This window comes from Hesperophylax consimilis, chromosome 19 (assembly GCF_061612785.1).
Source record: "Hesperophylax consimilis isolate HC1 chromosome 19, BYU_Hcon_1.0, whole genome shotgun sequence".
NCBI lineage: Eukaryota > Metazoa > Arthropoda > Insecta > Trichoptera > Limnephilidae > Hesperophylax > Hesperophylax consimilis.
This window is the reverse complement of record NC_142854.1, coordinates 13,765,347-13,784,162: the sequence shown is the minus strand read 5'-3', so window position 1 is coordinate 13,784,162 and position 18,816 is coordinate 13,765,347. Positions and strand designations below refer to the sequence as shown.

Genomic DNA, 18,816 nt, shown 5'->3' with positions numbered 1-18,816 from the left:
CAAATTCCTGATTGATTACGTTTATTGCTTTTAATACTGACACATCTACTGGTACGACTACATTCCTTTACGTTTCGTCCTCAATGTACTCAACTCTGTTGTATTCTGGGAAACAATGCCATAGATTTCTATGTTAAATATCTTTCGCGGAAAACACCGAAGGGCAACACCAGCGTTATGTATTGCACAATCTAAGATTTAAAACTATTATTGATATGATTCAAGCTATTAAATACTGAGTTTATACCATAGACATATGAATATTAGTAGACCTGCCCTAAGTGATTAAAAGCGTATTATCCCCACTCCCCATACCGGTTCCATTGGAGCCGGCTGTGCTCGCGTATGGCCTCAAGTGAAATTTGAAAACGTGACGTCATCATTCTTGTGCGAACTATGGTCGAGGCATCATCGGTTCATTTTACGAAATAACACGGCAAAATGTTGACTTGTACTATGAAAACTTGTAAAAATAGATGTGAAAAAGAGAATAAACCCAATTGTCGTATTACATTCCATATATAAGCATTATTTTACTTTATTTTAAGCATATTCACATCGTATAATATGAATCAGTTGTTACTATCACATCGAGAAACGTCTGGACGCGAAACACAAAGCTGGTTGGTTGCTGGGAAGTAAATTATGAACATTTATAAAAGTGTCTTAACTAAATACTTAAACGAAATATTCGTCTCTGAAAATAGAACCGAATTTTTTTGCCGAATTTGGACTTCGCAAATTTTTTCATAACGTGGCGAGTAATTTGCGCTCCCATGTAAAAATGTCTATTCATTCAAAAGCAGATTTTACTTTTAAGAAGTAAATGGTGATATTATAATGCGAGATGCCTATTTACTGTCAGATTGATTTATTGACGAATCACAGTCAGCTTTACCCCCTTCGTTCTTCAACAGTTGATTTTACCCCTCGCCATTATCTTCTCGTCTATTAATTCCTATGTCTGTGGTTTATACGCATTTGATGAATGTTTCTAGACAACTTATATCCCTTTGGCCCATTTAGCCGATTGGCGTCAGAAGAGCCCTTAAGCACCCGCATACCTAATTTCTACCGATTTAAAACAAGTGTCTCGTTAAATCTTTAAGTTTTTAAATTCTAAAAATAATATATGTTATTTTTTAAGATAATATCTATACATTTGTTATGCCGAAACGTTAATTATATGAAATTACAACGATAGAAAAAAATCGCAAAGTAAGCTCCGGAAATTATTAAAAACACGTTTTGTTCCGTTATTAGGCATGGAAAAAATCACAGTGTATCTTTAAATGTTATTAAAGATTTTGTCAAGAGATTTTTTCTCTATTTTAAACGAGTCGTGTTTTATTTAACATTTTTACCATTTTCGCTTAATTATTTTCGTTGTTTTTTTTTAAATATTAGCGCGTTCCCTCTAACATTTGTATTTACATATCTCCCTTTTAAACCATCTTTGAACGCTTACTACAGGGCCTTAATATTCTGAATAGTTTGTCGAAATTGCATTTCAAAAAGTAAAAAAAAATTGTCTCAGTTCATTTAAAAGGAGTCAATTTTTAGATATCGGTTCGAAAATTGTGAAAAAGATGTGTATCGAAGTGTACGATATATTTTCTAGGGAGGTGATGGGCTCGATAAAGTGACCATTTTTCTGTCGATTAGCACTGTCAATGTATTTGTGCTAGCAAATGTCATCCGATCACCAAAATGTTGATTTAAATTTTTATCGACCGTTTCTAGGCGGCCGTTCTGACCCTCCAAGTGTCCCTTTTTAATGGCAATGAAATATTTTTGTTTTCTTGCACACATAATAATCGACGCAGTGGCTAAAACGCAAAAAATAATCGTTTGGTGATGATTGCGCTAACATCGCTCATTACCGCTTTTATTTTTGTCTAACAAAAATAAAAGCGGTCTCGAGATATGACCTTGTGGGACTCCATAAAATTTTAAAATTGAAAAGAACAAGAATTTGAGTAAAGTGCGAAGCAAAAAAATCTTGTGAAAACCAAATGAAATTGGAGTACTGGAGATCCGCAGTAGTAAGGCAACGATCAAGAGTAAGTACTTACCCAGTGGTTTTCCCAGTTGCCGGCGATGACGGCTGAACCAAAGGAGCGCGCGGGATTCATGGAAGAGCCTGTGTAGTCGATGGCCATCAGGTGACCCAGGGTGATGGTTAGGCCGATGGCGAGGGGGGCCATGAACTTGGAGTCGGGCTTGTGCTCATCGCACACCTGGACAAAAACATATATAAGTTACATACAGAGAAAATTATTCTTTTAAAAAAGCATAAATAAATAAATTAACAATATTTCGTATCAGTAAGTTTTCTTCGTACAGCATGATAACGACAAACAAAACACAACAGAACATAGAGAAAACAAAAAACCTAACCTAACCCTAACTTAATCTATACTTACCTACGCCAACCTAACATATTATTTTAGCATGTTCTGTTTTACCCGAGGAAGACACGGCACGATCAAGTGAATTAAATACTTAAGTCCAGCCATGTCAAGAGTCAGAATAAAAGAAGGGTGCGTACGAGACAATGTATGGATGTTAATGAAACAAGGAGTGCGTGTCAAGACCTTGGTGGTCCATCTTATCTGCCTAACCCTGAGGGGAAACGGCGTGATGGTTAATTAGTTTATTTTAGTTTTTATATCCGGCAATCCATGATTATATGAATTCCTTGGAACAGGTAATAATATCTAATACAACATTAAAGGTAATTTCACCCACATGCTAACTCTTATTTTTATACCCTTCTACAGTTTATGTTCATTTGACACTTTTTGATTTCGTTGTGTATTATTTATTGTTTGTGGTATATTTATACCGTTATTATTAATTAAATAAATATAAACCTATATGTTTTGGTCTGCTTTGTAAGAAAGCTATGCATACCTAATAAGCTATGCTAAGAAAGCTATGCATATATGCAACCTAACCTAACCTAACCTAACCTAACCAAAAACGAACAGATTCAAGTGAAGGGGATTTGATTGAATTTATTTTTCCTTCCTTTCATTGAGAATAACCACAAACCGCCACTATCTAAGGAAGGTCTATATTAAGTTGGAGCATAGATAATAGAGAAAAGGAAGATATGGCTTGAAAGTTTGCCGATTGTCGCCGAGCCAAGACCCAAACTGTACCGTCTATCAAAGCAGCTATGGTAAGTTAGAAATGCGATTAGTAGTAGTATGGGTGAACAACGTTGTCAACCTGCGTTTTGTGCGCGGTTTCGTACTAATAATGATAATAATATTCGGGTGGTTTGAATGACGCCGTTTTTGTGAAAAATCAACAAATCTTTCTATATCGAAAGTTCTTCACCTTTTCATACAACGTTGCATTCAAATATGCGTGTGTTTTTAAACACGTTATTTTTTTTAAAACGGCACCATCCGTTGGACATTAAAGCAAAACGCACCATTATTTCTCTATCTGCACAGGTAGACTGAGCCACAGCAGCGCTTGGCGGGGTACGGCTAGTGTATAATATATTTCTACAATGATCTGTCTTATTACTAACCGTGGACTAGACAAACTATTATCAACTTACACACATTGCACTAATACAACACTATATGTATTTACAATGCATTTGATCAATGAACTTGATGGTGCGTTAGAATGTACATAATACTGGCTCGTAGCCCATGTCCATTATTTCTATTATCTGTGGTTTGGACGTCCCGGTTCTGGTACAGTTAAATTTGCTTTGACAGCGCGCAGGGTCAGGTCTGTATTTGGTAATTTTGAAGCGTTGATTGACGGGGAGGGGACAGGTCCCATTTGACTGCATTTAGAAATAAGTAGCAATATTAACAATTGATTACATTGAGATTCCGTCTCACTTTATTTGGACAGTGATAAGAAATTAATATTATTAATCCTACACACAAGGCATCTTATGTATAAACCAAAAACTCTATTGAAAGATGATCAAAAGGATTTTTTTTTAGCTTGCAACCTAATTTTCTTTGTGAATTTTTCCATCAGTCACTTCAAATCCAGTTTCACTCCTTCCTTTCCCCACAAAGGCCCTCTACACAGTGTCGCCAAAGATGACATAGGTCCTCAAGGAATTTATTGAGGGAAAAAATGAAGCACAGAGTGTTTGGGTGAAGTCTGGAGTAATCAGAAAAAGCAAATAGGTACATTATAAACGCTGTCCGGAAACGCGTAGTAAAATAGGGGACTGACAACTACATCAAATTTGGTGTCGATTTCGTGGTATAACTATTTTGATTTGAGTTTAAAATATTGATTCAGCATATGCAACACGATCTTGAGTCCTGTTCGGGGTTGATCAAAGCAAAACGAAATCTAAGCAGAATTCTTGCCTGAACAGACTATGCAATAATTAGAATAGCGTATTATCTAAGGTTGATATTTTCAGTTGCGAACTTACCAAATACAAGAGGTCCATAAAAGAATATTTCTCTGATGGTTTGTGAATAATGTTTATGTCTCTATTGTTTATATCTCTATTATGATTTGATTTATATCTACAACCTCTTTCCATGGCTATAAATGTATTGTTTCGTAAATTTTTCGTTTTATATAATCTTTTGTTTTGTATAATTTTTTTTAATTCATATTCCTTTCTCACAAATTTAATTTACTTATTCCATACTATACTCTTTCAGTAGATGTAAAGTCACAAGGAGGAAATCCATAATTGGTTTTATTTTACTATATAATACTTATGTACAAACTCGATGTCGATTTCCCGAAAATTAATAAATAAATATATTTGACTATGAATATAAAAATAATTTGGAACATGAACACAACGCTAGGTTCACAAAGAATTAAGGCACGCTTGTTCCAAAATACAACAATAAATACGGACAGCGAACTCTAGAATATAAAGTGCGCAAAATGTTCAACATGTTGCCAAGTAACATAACGTATTGTAAATTCCCAAATAGATTCAGATATTTGCTGAAAACATGGCTCATAAATAGAAATACTTTATACCAGTCATCACTATCAATCAATAATTGTTATTTATTAGCACGGAGATTTAGTGTTATTTTAGATTATGTGTGCAAATAATAAGAATCTGAATAACTTATAAGCAGTAACAATATTTATAATTAGTAATTAAATTATATGTACTTATTTACATTTTAATTGAACATGTAAATCCTGTTGACAAATTTCTAAATTGTAGTTTAACGGGATAATACTTTAAATAACAACAACAAAAAATGAACAAAGTTTTTGTTTTCTAGTAAATCATTACCGACGTAGGATATTTTCAGCTCAAATTTGAAAAAAAAAACATTTGTAAGGCCCGCAATTCCGTTTTATATTCTTAATAAATTAGCAACGATTAAATTTCTCCGTGTGTAATGAAAAATTTGAGGTTTTCCGTCACAATAAACCTCCATTGGTTTATATCTTCAGTGTAAGTACACAATTAATATGAGTACTATTAGCTCTATGGGAGGAATGTATTCGAAGACGTTCTCACGGAATTATGTACTAATTTGGGTCTTTCCATTACCTACATACGAAAGACTTCGTGATTCAGGACTTTGACCTGTAAGTCTATTCCTAGGTTTAGTATCTTTTTAAAATAGGTGCATATCCATGCACCTATAAACAAATTGACTGAAAAAAAATCGATACATCACTAAAGCCCCGTTGTTTCGCAAAAATTCAAATGTAACATTGTCACCAAAAAGCTAGTCAGCGGCAGTTTTAAAAAATTTTCTTTAAGAGGAAGCTACAAGCCAAAAAATTGTGTATTCTTGGTGTACGTTATATTGTAGGTAATAGGCATTAAAATCGCTTGACAAACGGAGTCTAGAAACATTCGATTTCAAGCACAAAACTGTTTTTTATTTATTTTGTAAATAACACAGTCTGTCACAGATAATCTAAGCTATTATAGTGTATGTTTTTAAAGTTTTTTTCCTTTAAGCGTTAATACATATCTATTGCAAAAATAAAAAATTTTGTATTTTAGATTTATATTTTTTATTGAGTAATTTATTTTTTTATTTGTATTCTACTCAGGCGAAATGATTGGAAAACCTTCAATTTATCTAAAGCGTATTTTTTGGTATTCATAATGTAAACCAATTCGTTATAAGGATAAATCAAAATAATAATTTAGCATTAAGCTTCGCCTTGAACGTCGATTCTAGATGCCTTTCAGCTTTCTATCGAAAATTGTAATTGCTGATTAGTATTAATATTAGCTTTGTGATTAGTCGTTTTCCTTTTCTGCTGATCACAATTAGTTCAAAAGCTGAAACGAACATAGAATCGGCATTTAAATGGGAACCTTTCAATCGTTAAAAAAACATGAAATTGTTATCTGTTATATACGAAGTTTACACAAAAAATTGAAAAAACGCACACATTTTCACATTTAAAATATGAAAAGGTGAATAAAAATGAATTATCTTTGGCCACACCAGACAAGCCAACATCATCTCTTCGGTGAAACAGATCAACTAGTTGGGTATCTTCTTAAATATCTCAATTAAAATGAATTCCCTCACGCGATGTATAATGTACAAATAATAGAATAGGCGGCCATCTTCTAAAAAAGGGCTTCACGATTTCACTGTTGGTTATGTCCATTTGTTTTTAATGGTGTACTTATCTCTCTAATCATCCACTTTTGTGTAAATTTGAGGTTCCACTGATTTATTTTAACCTTTTGTAAGCCAACGAAGCGTATTTGATAGGAACTCACCACGCTTGCCTCGATTTTATGGCATTTTGAACCTTAAAAACATCTCTGAGCATACTAAAAAAATTATTCGCTTTGCAAGAAAATAATGTATCTTAATGTTAGTGTAGCTTGTCGTTTCGTCAGTTGTAAACATTGATTTTTAATCTCTGAAAAAGTGCAAATGTCATATTTTTTCATGATCAAAAGTCATATTATTGTGTTTATATAAAGGAAAGCCTCGTATAACTTATTTTAAAGACAAAACATTTATGTGTCTTGATCTATATCATGTGGTTATCTGGGGAAACTACATAGGATAGATAAATACGATATTTATAAATATATTTAAACACATTATCTGGTAGAACATAAAAAACGTCAATTTAAAAAAAAAGTTCAGTTATTACGAAAATAGCAGCAGCAATAGTCAGCCGGCGCATGGCAGGTCTCTTGGAATTTTAGCTGGCAATCTAGAAAATTTGAACAAGTCATCATATTTCAATGTTAAATTTCATGTTCTGTTATTATTTCGGTTTTGTGAAACAACTGACCCATAATGCAATAAGAGAACAGAACTTGAATAGATTCCAGAGAACTTGCAAATTAACTTTGATATTTATGTATTGTTGAAGTTGAAAACCTGTAAAATATCTATTAAGGTTAAAGCTGTTTTTAATAGTCGTGCCAATTGAAGAGATGAACTGAAAGAAGTATATCGCCTGGTGAGCTTGAAGACAGGTCTATTTGATCTTACTTCAGGTAAAATTGATCGAATTTTTTTTAAATATCGAAATTACTTTACTACGAAGAGATACATTTTTTATTTATTTATTGTTTTGGTGTTTAATTCGTAGAACTCCATTTAATTTTTTAAATAAATTTAAAATAAATCAAATTTAATAATGTTATAATAATTATTAAGTTCTGCAAGTATTTCTGTTATTTTTACAGTTTTTAATGTGACAGCTGTTTCGGCTTTTGAGGCCATTATCAAACTGTGGATATGTCCACACGGCGACGACTTATTTATATGATTTTATCTATCCCCACCCATTTAAATTTCTATAATGGTCAAAAATGATTCATTAAGAATTGGAATAACCAAAAAATTTGGTAATCCAGCAGTGTTTGCACACCTGTTAAAATTAATGACCTAAGGGTTTTCTTAATTGTTGGTACGTGGGTGATTATGCTAAGGAATTATATTGTTTGGGTTTTTTGAAAATATTAAGCAGGGGAGAATTGATCATTTTTGTTTGATTATTAATTAGGGTTATGTTTGGATCATTAGTTTTTTTATTTATCTCTAATTGTTCTAGTAAATTTAATCTAAAACCCTTTCTTTCTATGTGTAAAGGTTTAGGCTTGTTGTTGTCAAGCGGGACGTGGTTTTTCTCCAAGAGGTGAGCTGCGAATTTTGAATCAATTTTATTATTTTTATAGCAACGCATATTATGTTCTTTGAATCTAGTTGAAAAGGCTCTAAAAAAAATACGAAGAGATAATCTGTTTTATTGGCCTTTCTGTAAAATTGACACTAACACTATAATTTGTGCTCCGCTAAGTTTTTTTACAATTCATCTTTTTTTAAATGTCTTTGAAACATGTTTTTACTGAGGATTAAACCTTCTTCCCCAGGAACTGGAATTGACAACTCTAGTAACCTAGCCAAATCCCGATTGGATATGATCGACATTTATTGCGTATATCATTAACTGCTGTGAATGTCATCGAATATCAGAGAAATGCAAATATGTCCGTGTGTGTGTACGCGATTGCCACCAAAAATTGATTGAATACATAAGCATGAACAACGAGTCAATCTGACGAGTTTCAGCTCGATAGGATGTCGAGAAGCGGGTTAATTTCCGCTTCCAAGATTAGCAAAAATTCATTCAAGAACACGAAAAAGAAATTCAAATAGTTGTAATATGATTTAAGATTTTCACGGCCAAAAGTATTTTTGATATTTGTTTTTGGGGTGTTATGCCGTGTTACGCTAACTCCTTCTTTAGCCAAAGTTTCGGACAACGTTACACTTAACACCTAAACAGCCCTGATAATAAAAATCAAATACAAATAACAAAAATCAAATAGGTCTATTTAAAAGGTAGGTATTATTTTGAAATACAAAATTAACCAAAATAGTTCGATAGTGAAATCTCCTGGCAGTCGTCCATCAACCATAGAATTTATTTATTCAAGTAGGCAGCATTTGAAAGTTCAAGTGCATTACTTCTGGCAAATATCATAAAACAGCTTCAATTAATAGTTCTAATAACGTGCCACAAAGTATAATTAGTCGTATTGATTCGAAGTCATTGAGGATATTATTTATTGGCTGATAAGAAATAGCTGCCCATAGCCCAGTGGTCCATTAGTCTCCTTTGTGGTAGATATGACTTCTACCATGTGCCCTGTAACACTCAGATATCGAACTATCTAGTACCTACCGTTAAAAGGGGTGACTTTGTTCAGCTTTCAACTTTGAAAATAAATAAATTTAAAATACATCTATTTGAATTCAACTTTTTTTTAACGAAATTAACCCACTTCCCGACAACCTATCGAGTTGAAACTCGGTAGATAAACTCTCGATGACAATGCATTCTATCTTTCACGTACAAAAACAAGGACGTATATGGATTTCTATGAAGTCTGACGAAATTACAGTAGTTAATATACGAAATAAATTCCAGTTCTACACGATCGAAATAAGGTTTAATCTTCAGCCAAACCATTTTTTAAAGAAATTTTAAAGTACTTAGATATTTAGTACTAAAAAACGTTGTTTTTTATGAAATCATTTTTGTTGGAATTTTTTTACTGCACATTTTAAAACTATGTAAATATACAGGGAACAGCTACAACATGAACCCGAAGGATAGAATATTTGTAATAAAAAATGTAAATGTCATTGTGCTGTCATAAAATATAATTATATCTATCACACATAGTCATTGGTCGCATTGCTACACGTCGCAACGGGATCATGTGATACGCGCTCTGTCTCGTCTGTTACCGTGGATCGAGACGGAGTATACGACGTGAACCTCTAGGCTGTAACCAACTACTCAGTTTTTACGAAATATATGTATTTAATCCACCTATATTGAAAGAGGTTAACTATATGTGAATAGTAAGTTTACTCGTCAGAATCCGTAGACCCACACACTTTTTAATACTCCTAAAACTAGGTATTCTGCCCATCAGAACTCGCCAATCAACAGAGCGTCTCAACTGAATCCTGCATTGAACATCGACTTTTACAGACACATACAGTTCCTTACTTTTAAACTTACATTTACCTCAAATTAGTTATCTTCTCCGTAATACATTGGCGCTTAACCGTATTATGGAGAATATGAATAAATAAATAAATAATAATCCCAAAAAAATTAAACGAGTTTTTTTTTTTTTTTTTTTTTTTTTTATTGGTTTTCAAGCTACAATCCCGTTAAACTTCAATAAAGCAGTTTGTCAACAGGATGTTAATGATCAATTACATATATGTATACAAAAATAATATTATTACTATAACTTTACAATTAACACACATAAATTAATATAAACTATCTCTATTTAGTAACCATTGTTTCAGCATATATCTCAATCTATTTGTGGAATCGCAATTTTTTATATTAATGGGTAACATATTAAGCATTTTTGGCACGTTAAATTCTAGGGTTCGCCGTCCGTATTTATTATTATATTTTGGAACAAGCATTCCTTCATTCTTTGTAAACCTTGTATTATATTCATGTTCCACTTTCCTTTTATAATCAGACTCAGATATATGTTGAATCAATATTTTGTACCATAATAAGGCCTGCACCGGTAATATTGTTAAATTCCGATACAACAATGATATGTTTCGTCTCTGTGAAAAAATATGTTTTTGAGCTAATAACTTAACCATAGAATTTTGTACTGATTGCAGGTGGTTTAAATTAGTTTTACAAGAGTGTAAAATTGAATATTTAAGTTATTCTAATATAAGAAACAACGCTCCCAAAATCTTCTCTTTCCGAAAATATCTAAAAAAACTAGCTTCACAATTCAATCATCAATAACTGGAAAAAAAATAACTGGACACCAAGTTATTATCGAAACGTTATTGTATTCACGTTGCCTAAAAAAAAACATTAAAAATGAGCGAGTCATTTTGAGTGGTAGCGATAATTACAGATTTCCAAGATGACAAAGTCACCCCCCAATTCAAAAGTTGACCCATAAGTTCGCAGAAGTAAGTCTTAAGTTGTCTTGCATGGAAAAGGCGTACGTAATAAAAATATTTTTACATATAAGCAGTTTTTATCCATGCAAACAAATTAAAAGATTTTATCTGAAAAGAATACTAAAATATGAGAGTTGGGAAGGCTGACAGAGATATTGAAAGAAGGGTAAATGCAGGTAACTCCATTAATGGAGGATTGAACGCAGTTGGCGCTAACAAAAAAATATCCAAAGAAGCGAAGTTAGCAGTCCACAATGGAGTGCTGGTACCTACCCTGATGTATGGAAGTAAGGCATGGAACTGGCAGAGGAAGGATGAAAGTAGACTGAATGCTGTTAAAATGAGATCCCCGAGGCGTATGTGTGGTAAAACCATGTATGATCGTGTGAGAAATGTGGAGATCCGCAAAGAGTACAAGGCTGATTTAAGCGTAATCAGTAAGATTAAGAAAGGGACGCTTTGGGCATGTAGAGCGAATGGGTGAAGAAAGACGTGTAAGGAGAATATATCACGCAAATGCGAATGCACATGGAAAGACATGGCACGATCAAGTGAATCAGATACTTGAATCAGGCCATGTCAAGAGTCATAATAATAGAAGAGTATGTATGAATGTGAATGAGGCAAGAAGTGTGTGTCAAGACAGAGTTGTTAGGCGGTCCTTTCTCTCTGCCTACCCCTTCGGAGAAATACCCGCTTGATGGTTAGTAAGTTAGTTTACACTAAAACGTTCTAATTTCAAAAATGATAAATTCAAAATATATTAAAGTATTCAGTGATAACATTACTTATTAGTTATTTGCAAAGGTCACATTCTGATATAATTTTTATTGTAATAGTGACAGGTTTCGTATATAAGAATGTAAATTTAGCAAATTCCTAGCTGTCTTTTTGCTTATGAATAGAGTTAAAATGTGACAACTTACCCCAAACACAACGAGGACCAGTACGAATCCAAGGAAGAATTCGACCCCGAAACCTTGCAGAGGAGACAGCTTGCTGGCCACGGTGGTAAGGCCCAGGTTGCCGGCTACGTCCTCGGGGGTCAGAGACTGCAATCACAAACACATTAGCATACTGTTATTCGACCCAAACAGTTTTCACAAATAACACTACAGTCTAATTCACAAAATATGATATTTAAGGCGTTCAGAACATTGCAGAACCTAACCCTAAACAAATATTTTATCGTGTTGTATCATTTTAACTTGATAGAATTGCCTTTTTGTGAAATCCGGGTATCATTTCGACGTGCTGGAGGCAAACCACGTGATCATATTTTTGGCACTAGAAGGGTTCCAGAATGCTTTGAATAATTTTAGACAACAGTCGTGCGTAGAATGCCGAATGCGATGAAAACTAAAATTCGCTAAATTAACGCATGTTGGCAGCAGAGTCCAAGTTTGTAAAAGTTAGGTTTGATAAATTAATGTTGATAAGACAAGGTTTTTATGCACAGCATAAAGGATAATAAATTATTATAAGCAATAATTAGTTGCCTGTAATATCAATAATAAAAAAATAAAGTTGGTTGTTTACAGGTGAAAAAAAAAAAAAAATTTTTTTTTTTTTATTAGGTACAATATTTTTTACAATTCAGGTTTTCCAGTAATGTAGGCCTCACTGGGTGGCTTGCCCGTGCTGAGGCCTTCATTTTGTAATAAGAAATATAAACTACATAATACATTTAATGAGAAAAATTATACATTTAAAATTAAAAACACATATAAATATATTTAAAATTAAAAATACATAATAATATATTTAAAATTAAAAAAAAATAGTACATGGACAATAATCTTGTGTGTTTGTGAGTGATGTGTGTTTATATTGGTTTTGTGTGTTACGTGAAGGTTTTATTTGTATTTTATGCCATGAAATTTTGGTAATATTGTCTTTTTTGTTCTTTAATCCATTTTTTAATTTTGTGTGTGAATTTATTTTTACTTTCCTCAATTTTAATTTCAAGTTTTAAACAGTTGAAAGCTTTTATTGCATGGTATTGGTAGTGTCTTTGTCCAAAGCTTGAATTTATTGTCGGAGTTTTTATGTTTTCTTTGGACGCTTGTCTGACTGGTCTGTTAGTGTTATTTTGTGTATGTTGAAATTTATTTTTTTTGTCAAAAATGTAGTTTAGTAGTGTTTTAACGTATAATTGGCGTATATCTAGTACGTCACAGCTGTTAATAAGCAGTAATTGTTGATTGAGGTACTAGTAAATATTGAATTATTTGGCGTGTTGGAAATAAGCCGACTTAGCTCAGTGGTCTAGAGCATCTGACCGGACATCAGAAGGCGCGGGTACAATTCTCATCGACGGCAGATATTTTCAATTTGTATTGATATTACAGGCGACTAATTATTGCTTATAATAATTTATTATCCTTTGTAAAAGCGGTTAAAAAACCAACCGCTTCCAAATCGGGTTGCGTAGTGACGTTAAAAATGATTGAGGTGGGTAAATTATGACACATTTGTAAAAGTGTCTAAATAGTGTAACAATATATTCAGTTTTCGAAACAAGCCCAAACATGGAATTGTAGTTAAGTTTTTTAAGCAGCCAACAATTTGCGAGCCATAGTAAAAAGGACTAGTAATTCGTAAACAGATTTTATTTTCGCGGACTAAATGATGATATTACAATGCGAATGCCTGTATACTGTCAGATTCATTTATCCCCTTTCCCTGATGGGTTAGTCTATCAATTTGCATGTCTATGTCGTATTCTATTTCGTCCTCAGATAATAGAGATAAAATAGGTTTCAATATCCTAAGAAAAGATTTACTCAAAATGACGTACTTTGCCTTCATATCTTAATAATAAGAATATTCATAATAATATAAATATATATCGAGATGTTATGGTCCAAAATAGTCATTTGAAAGTCAGCCTAACGGAGAACTCAATTCTAAGGATGAAGACAATCCTATAATTTTCTGTAATACAAGTTAGGAAAGCGTATCATTAGAGATCACTTTCAACCTTGGCTGAGAAAGGGTTTAATGGTTTCAATTCTATTATAAGGTAATTTATCTCAGGTAGACTTTGTGTTAAATTTACCATCGTAAGGTTTGGACATAAAAGATAATTTGAGACCATTAAAACAAAGGATTTGGTTTTGTGTTTTAATAAACTTCAGATCTTTTACATACATAAAAAAAGCATTAACCATGCTAATTTGGAGCCAAATATCGCGATTAAAAAAGAGCGATAAAGGCGATGTATAAATGAATAAAGAATTATGATATGATAAAAAATTTAAAAAATATATGAGATGCAAAATAAAGTTGAAGAATTCATTAATCGCTTTGGCGTATGAGCCAAACACAAGCAGAATATTTTTGAACACGGTTGACGTTTGCAACAATGGGTCACTTTTACGACTCGTCCTTGTGTTCAACAGCTCGGTTGTAGGATGACTGGACGGCCTCTGTGTTTCCTCCCTCCTACAACTTAATGTTAAGACCCAATTTCGCAAGTCCTGTGTAAATTTTTAAGAGGACGTTAAAAGTAAATATTTCTAAATGCTCTAAAAAGATCAGAAAAATAATTTTAAAGCTAACAAGCCAGAAGAGCTTAAGTGACGGATGAGGTGCACGCCATCGTCGACCCTTTAAAAAGTGAAAATAAAGAAAATTTTGAATAAGTCCCAAACGACGCGCCGCGACGGTTGAATTTGAAATTATTCCGTAATATTTTAAATGCGCTATTATATTTCTTCCTAGAAGTTGTCGTAAAAATTAAAAGTAAAATACGTTTTTTTAGTAAACATTGATATTTTAAAATAATGAAATTTTAATATCAGACATTCAAATTTTATTATTTTTTAAATATTATTTGACAGAATTTCAAATTTAAAAAACACATCTCTTATCCGCGAAATAATTCAATATATACTAGTGTTTCATTCAACAATTACTGCTTGTTACATTTTTTCACCTGAAAACAACCAACTTTATTTTATATGAGAAAGGCATTGTAAGTGCTAACTCTCTCACTAGATGGCGTCGAGACAAATTGTCTACATTTTTTGGTGAAGATACTAGAACTTGTCGAATATTAATTATTCTTGCGTCATGTATCTTTTATCAGGAGATTTTTCAATGTGGATGAGTGTTTCAGGCTAATAATTATTGCTTGTAAAATAATTGTTACCCTTTGTGCTATGCATAAAAAATCTTGTCTTAAACATTAGTTTACCAAAAAAAAGAATAATTGTTATTACCTTATTAGAATTAAGTATCGTCGCATTATAGAAAAAAAATCTTTTATGCTATAATACTTTTGTATGGACGCCCGGGGTCAGATCTGTCCCGAAGAGGCTCTAACGGAATATGATATTTGTGGCTAGTAATGTCCTTCACATAGTTGAAGGGTTAATGTATAATATGTGGTAATTTACCATGAGGAGAGCAGATCCAGCGAGAGCTCCCAGGCACTGCACGATGACGTATAGCACCGCCTTGACGATGGTAATCTTGCCAGCGGCCAGCAGTCCCAAGGTCACGGCAGGGTTCACGTGACCTCCGCTCACGTGGCCGATGGTCTGGGGAAAAAACACCACACGATTAGCTTCACAACGATACAACATGGCCCGGGGAATAATCAGGACATTGTTGGGTTCACAAAGAAACGACATAGCAATTGGAGATGGACAAGACGTTGGTTAAGTTGAGAAAAGATGAAATCAATATAAATCGGAGAGTAAAATTGAATTTCGATGAACCAATGATGCCAAGATGAGGCAAACAAAAAAACCGAATTCAAATGACCTGGTTACGTTAAGAGGAAGCTACAAGCCAAAAATGTGTATATTCTTGGTATATCTTATATTGCAGGTAATTGGCATTAAACTCGCTTGACAAATGGAGTCTAGAAACGTTCGATTTGAAGCAAAAAAGTGGTTTTCATTTATTTTGTAAATAATTTTTCAAGAAAGCAAAAAAGTCAATCAAGTGAAACTGTCACAGATTATCTTAGCTATAATACTATATTTTTTTAATTGTTTCTTTTACGCGTTCATACATTTCCATTGAAATTTTTATTTTTATATTTATATTTTTTATTGAGTAGTTTATTTTTTATTTGTATTCTACTCAAGCGAAGCGATAGTAGAACCTTCAATTTATCTAAAGCATATTTTTGGTATTCATAATGTACACCAATTCGTTATAAACATTAATCAAAATGATGATTTAGCATTAAGCTTCGCCTTAAGGTTGACAGAGAAAGATATCAATAAATTGGCAAGATGTTGCTTATGCTGAGAAATATAAGGATATCTATACATCTAGGAGTACCGCCATAGACGGGGGAATATTGCTAGGGGGGGGGGGGGGGATTGATCCCCAGATCCCCCCCTAGCAATATTAAAAACATTGATTTTATTGACAGATGTATACAGTGATCTTCGTCCTGTTAAATGAAATTGTGTATAATTTCATCAATCTCTGAATAAAACTGTGATTTGTTTACAAAACAAATCCACTTCGGTACACTCTTCTTGTATGTTTGTTTGAACAATTATATAAAGAAGAGTATATACAGGGTTTTCCAATAAGAGGTGTTATTTTGATATTCAATCATAAAAGATCAATGGTTTCGTTGCTTGTGTGGCACGTAGCGCCGTTTTGTTGAAAATAAACGTTGTCCAAATCAATAACATCCAATTTCGGCCATAAAAAATCATTAATCATCTCTCGATAGCGCAATCCATTCACGGTAACTGTTGCTCCGGCCTAATTTTCAAAAAATTAAGGTCCAATGACTCCGCCGGACAAAAACCGCACCAAAAAGTCACACGTTGAGGATAGAGAGACTTTTCAACAATAACTTTTGGGTTTTCCGAGCCCCAGATGCAACAATTTTGCTTGTTGACGAAGCCGCCGAGGTGGAAATGGGCCTCATCAATCAAGATGATTTGCATTTGATTCACTCAATTAAATTTTAATAATTTCAATGCGTTGTGGAAGCGTGTATCGTTTCATTTTTATTAATGGCGTAGTTTTTACTTGTCAAATGTCACCTCTTAGGCTCAAAATAACACCTCTTAGGCTGGCCGCATACATACGTTTTCAGTATTCGATTTCCGAATTCGTTTTCCGTATTCGGAATTCCGTGAGACTAGCGCAAACGTTCGTTTTTCTTCATTTTCTTCAATGTATAAACGTCAGTACCAGTGTTGCCAACAAGGGCGATATATCGCCATTTAGGCTACTCAGAGCGAGAATCGGCGAAATAGAAAAAATCTAAAAATCTAATTAAGCTACTTCAAAAACATCAATTTTAAACATGTCCCTATATTCTCTAGCCACCCCCCCCCCATGAAATTTATTTTTCTGGGGACAAATTTTATATTTTCTTGAAATTCTCTGCCCCCCCCCCACATGAATTGTTTTATTTTCTGGGGACAAATTTTACGACGTTAGAAATAGGACGAAGATTATTGTCTACATGTGTTCACAAAATCTATATTTAGAATTTTCCGGGGGGAGGGGTTTTAACTCCACCCCCACCTTCCTGGAAAATTGCTGTCTATGTCTGATTTCTAAAACTCTGTGTAAATTATGTGCAATGCCCGGGACTTCAACTAGTATTATATTAATACTTGCAATATGTAACCATGTAGGTACAAAGTAAATGATAATGATGGTTACGAATTGGAACAACCGTCCAGCTTGTCTTCCGTGAATAAAGAGATTGAGTGTTATGAAGTCAAAAATCAGCATTAGGACCACAATCTTATCTTGTTAGACATCCATAAATCATCACACATGATGTTCATTTAGGCTTCCGGCTCCCACATCCGTAATTCGTTCCGCAACGTAATCCAGTGATTCCCAAACTAGGTAACTGGGTATTTAAAGATTAAGAAGGAGTTGAATGTTTTTTTACATAAACGTCTTTTTATTATCTTAAGGCGAAGCTTAATGCTAAATCATTATTTTGATTAATCTTTATAACGCATTGGTGAAATTATGAATAGCAAAAAATATGATTTAAATAAATTGAAGGTTTTCCTATCGTTTCGCTTGAGTAGAATATAAATAAAATTAAAAAATACTCAATATATATTATACACAAATATAAATGTAAAATATTTTTTTCAATATAAATGTATGAACGCGTATAGGAAACAACTTTTTAAAATACAGTATTATAGCTAAGATTATCTGTGACAGTTTCACTTGATTAACTTTTTTGCTTTCTTATAAAATTATTTACAAAATAAATATAAACCAGTTTTCTGCTTGAAATCGAACGTTTCTAGACTCTGTGACAGTTTCACTTGATTAACTTTTTTCCTATCTTATAAAATTATTTACAAATAAATAAAATCTAGTTTTGTGCTTGAAATCGAACGTTTCTAGACTACGTTTGTCAAGCGATTTTAATGTCTATTGCCTACAATATACGGTATACCAAGAATATACACATTTATCAAAATTTAGCCAAAAATGTGTAAATTCTTGGTATACCTTATATTGTAGGTAATAGGCATTAAAACCGCTTGACAAATGGAGTCTAGAAACGTTCGATTTCAAGCACAAAACTGGTTTTTATTTATTTTGTAAATAATTTTATAAGACAGGAAAAAAGTTAATCAAGTGAAACTGTCACAGATAATCTTGGCTATAATACGTCACGGTATTTTCAAAAGTTTTTATGCGTTCATACATTTCTATCGAAAAAATATTACTTTTAGTAGTTTACATTTATATTTTTATTTAGTAATTTATTTTATTATTTGTATTCTACTCAAACGAAACGATAGGAAAACCTTCAATTTATCTAAAGCATATTTTTTGGAATTCATAATGTACACCAATTCGTTATAAAGATTAATCAAAATAGTGATTTAGC

The 18,816-nt window shown here is 32.9% G+C and overlaps 1 protein-coding gene across 1 annotated transcript in view; it reads right to left on the bottom strand.

The window, feature by feature from the left end:
- The window catches only part of Prip (aquaporin prip), a 145,237-nt gene that overhangs the window by 42,386 nt on the left and 84,035 nt on the right, over window positions 1-18,816 (bottom strand). Inside the window, exons 5-7 of the mRNA XM_089643450.1 lie at window positions 15,356-15,499; window positions 11,879-12,004; window positions 2,076-2,240 (exon numbers count right to left, since the gene is read on the bottom strand). Coding sequence (XP_089499576.1) covers window positions 2,076-2,240; window positions 11,879-12,004; window positions 15,356-15,499 — 435 coding nt within the window. The remainder of the gene's footprint in view (window positions 1-2,075; window positions 2,241-11,878; window positions 12,005-15,355; window positions 15,500-18,816) is intronic.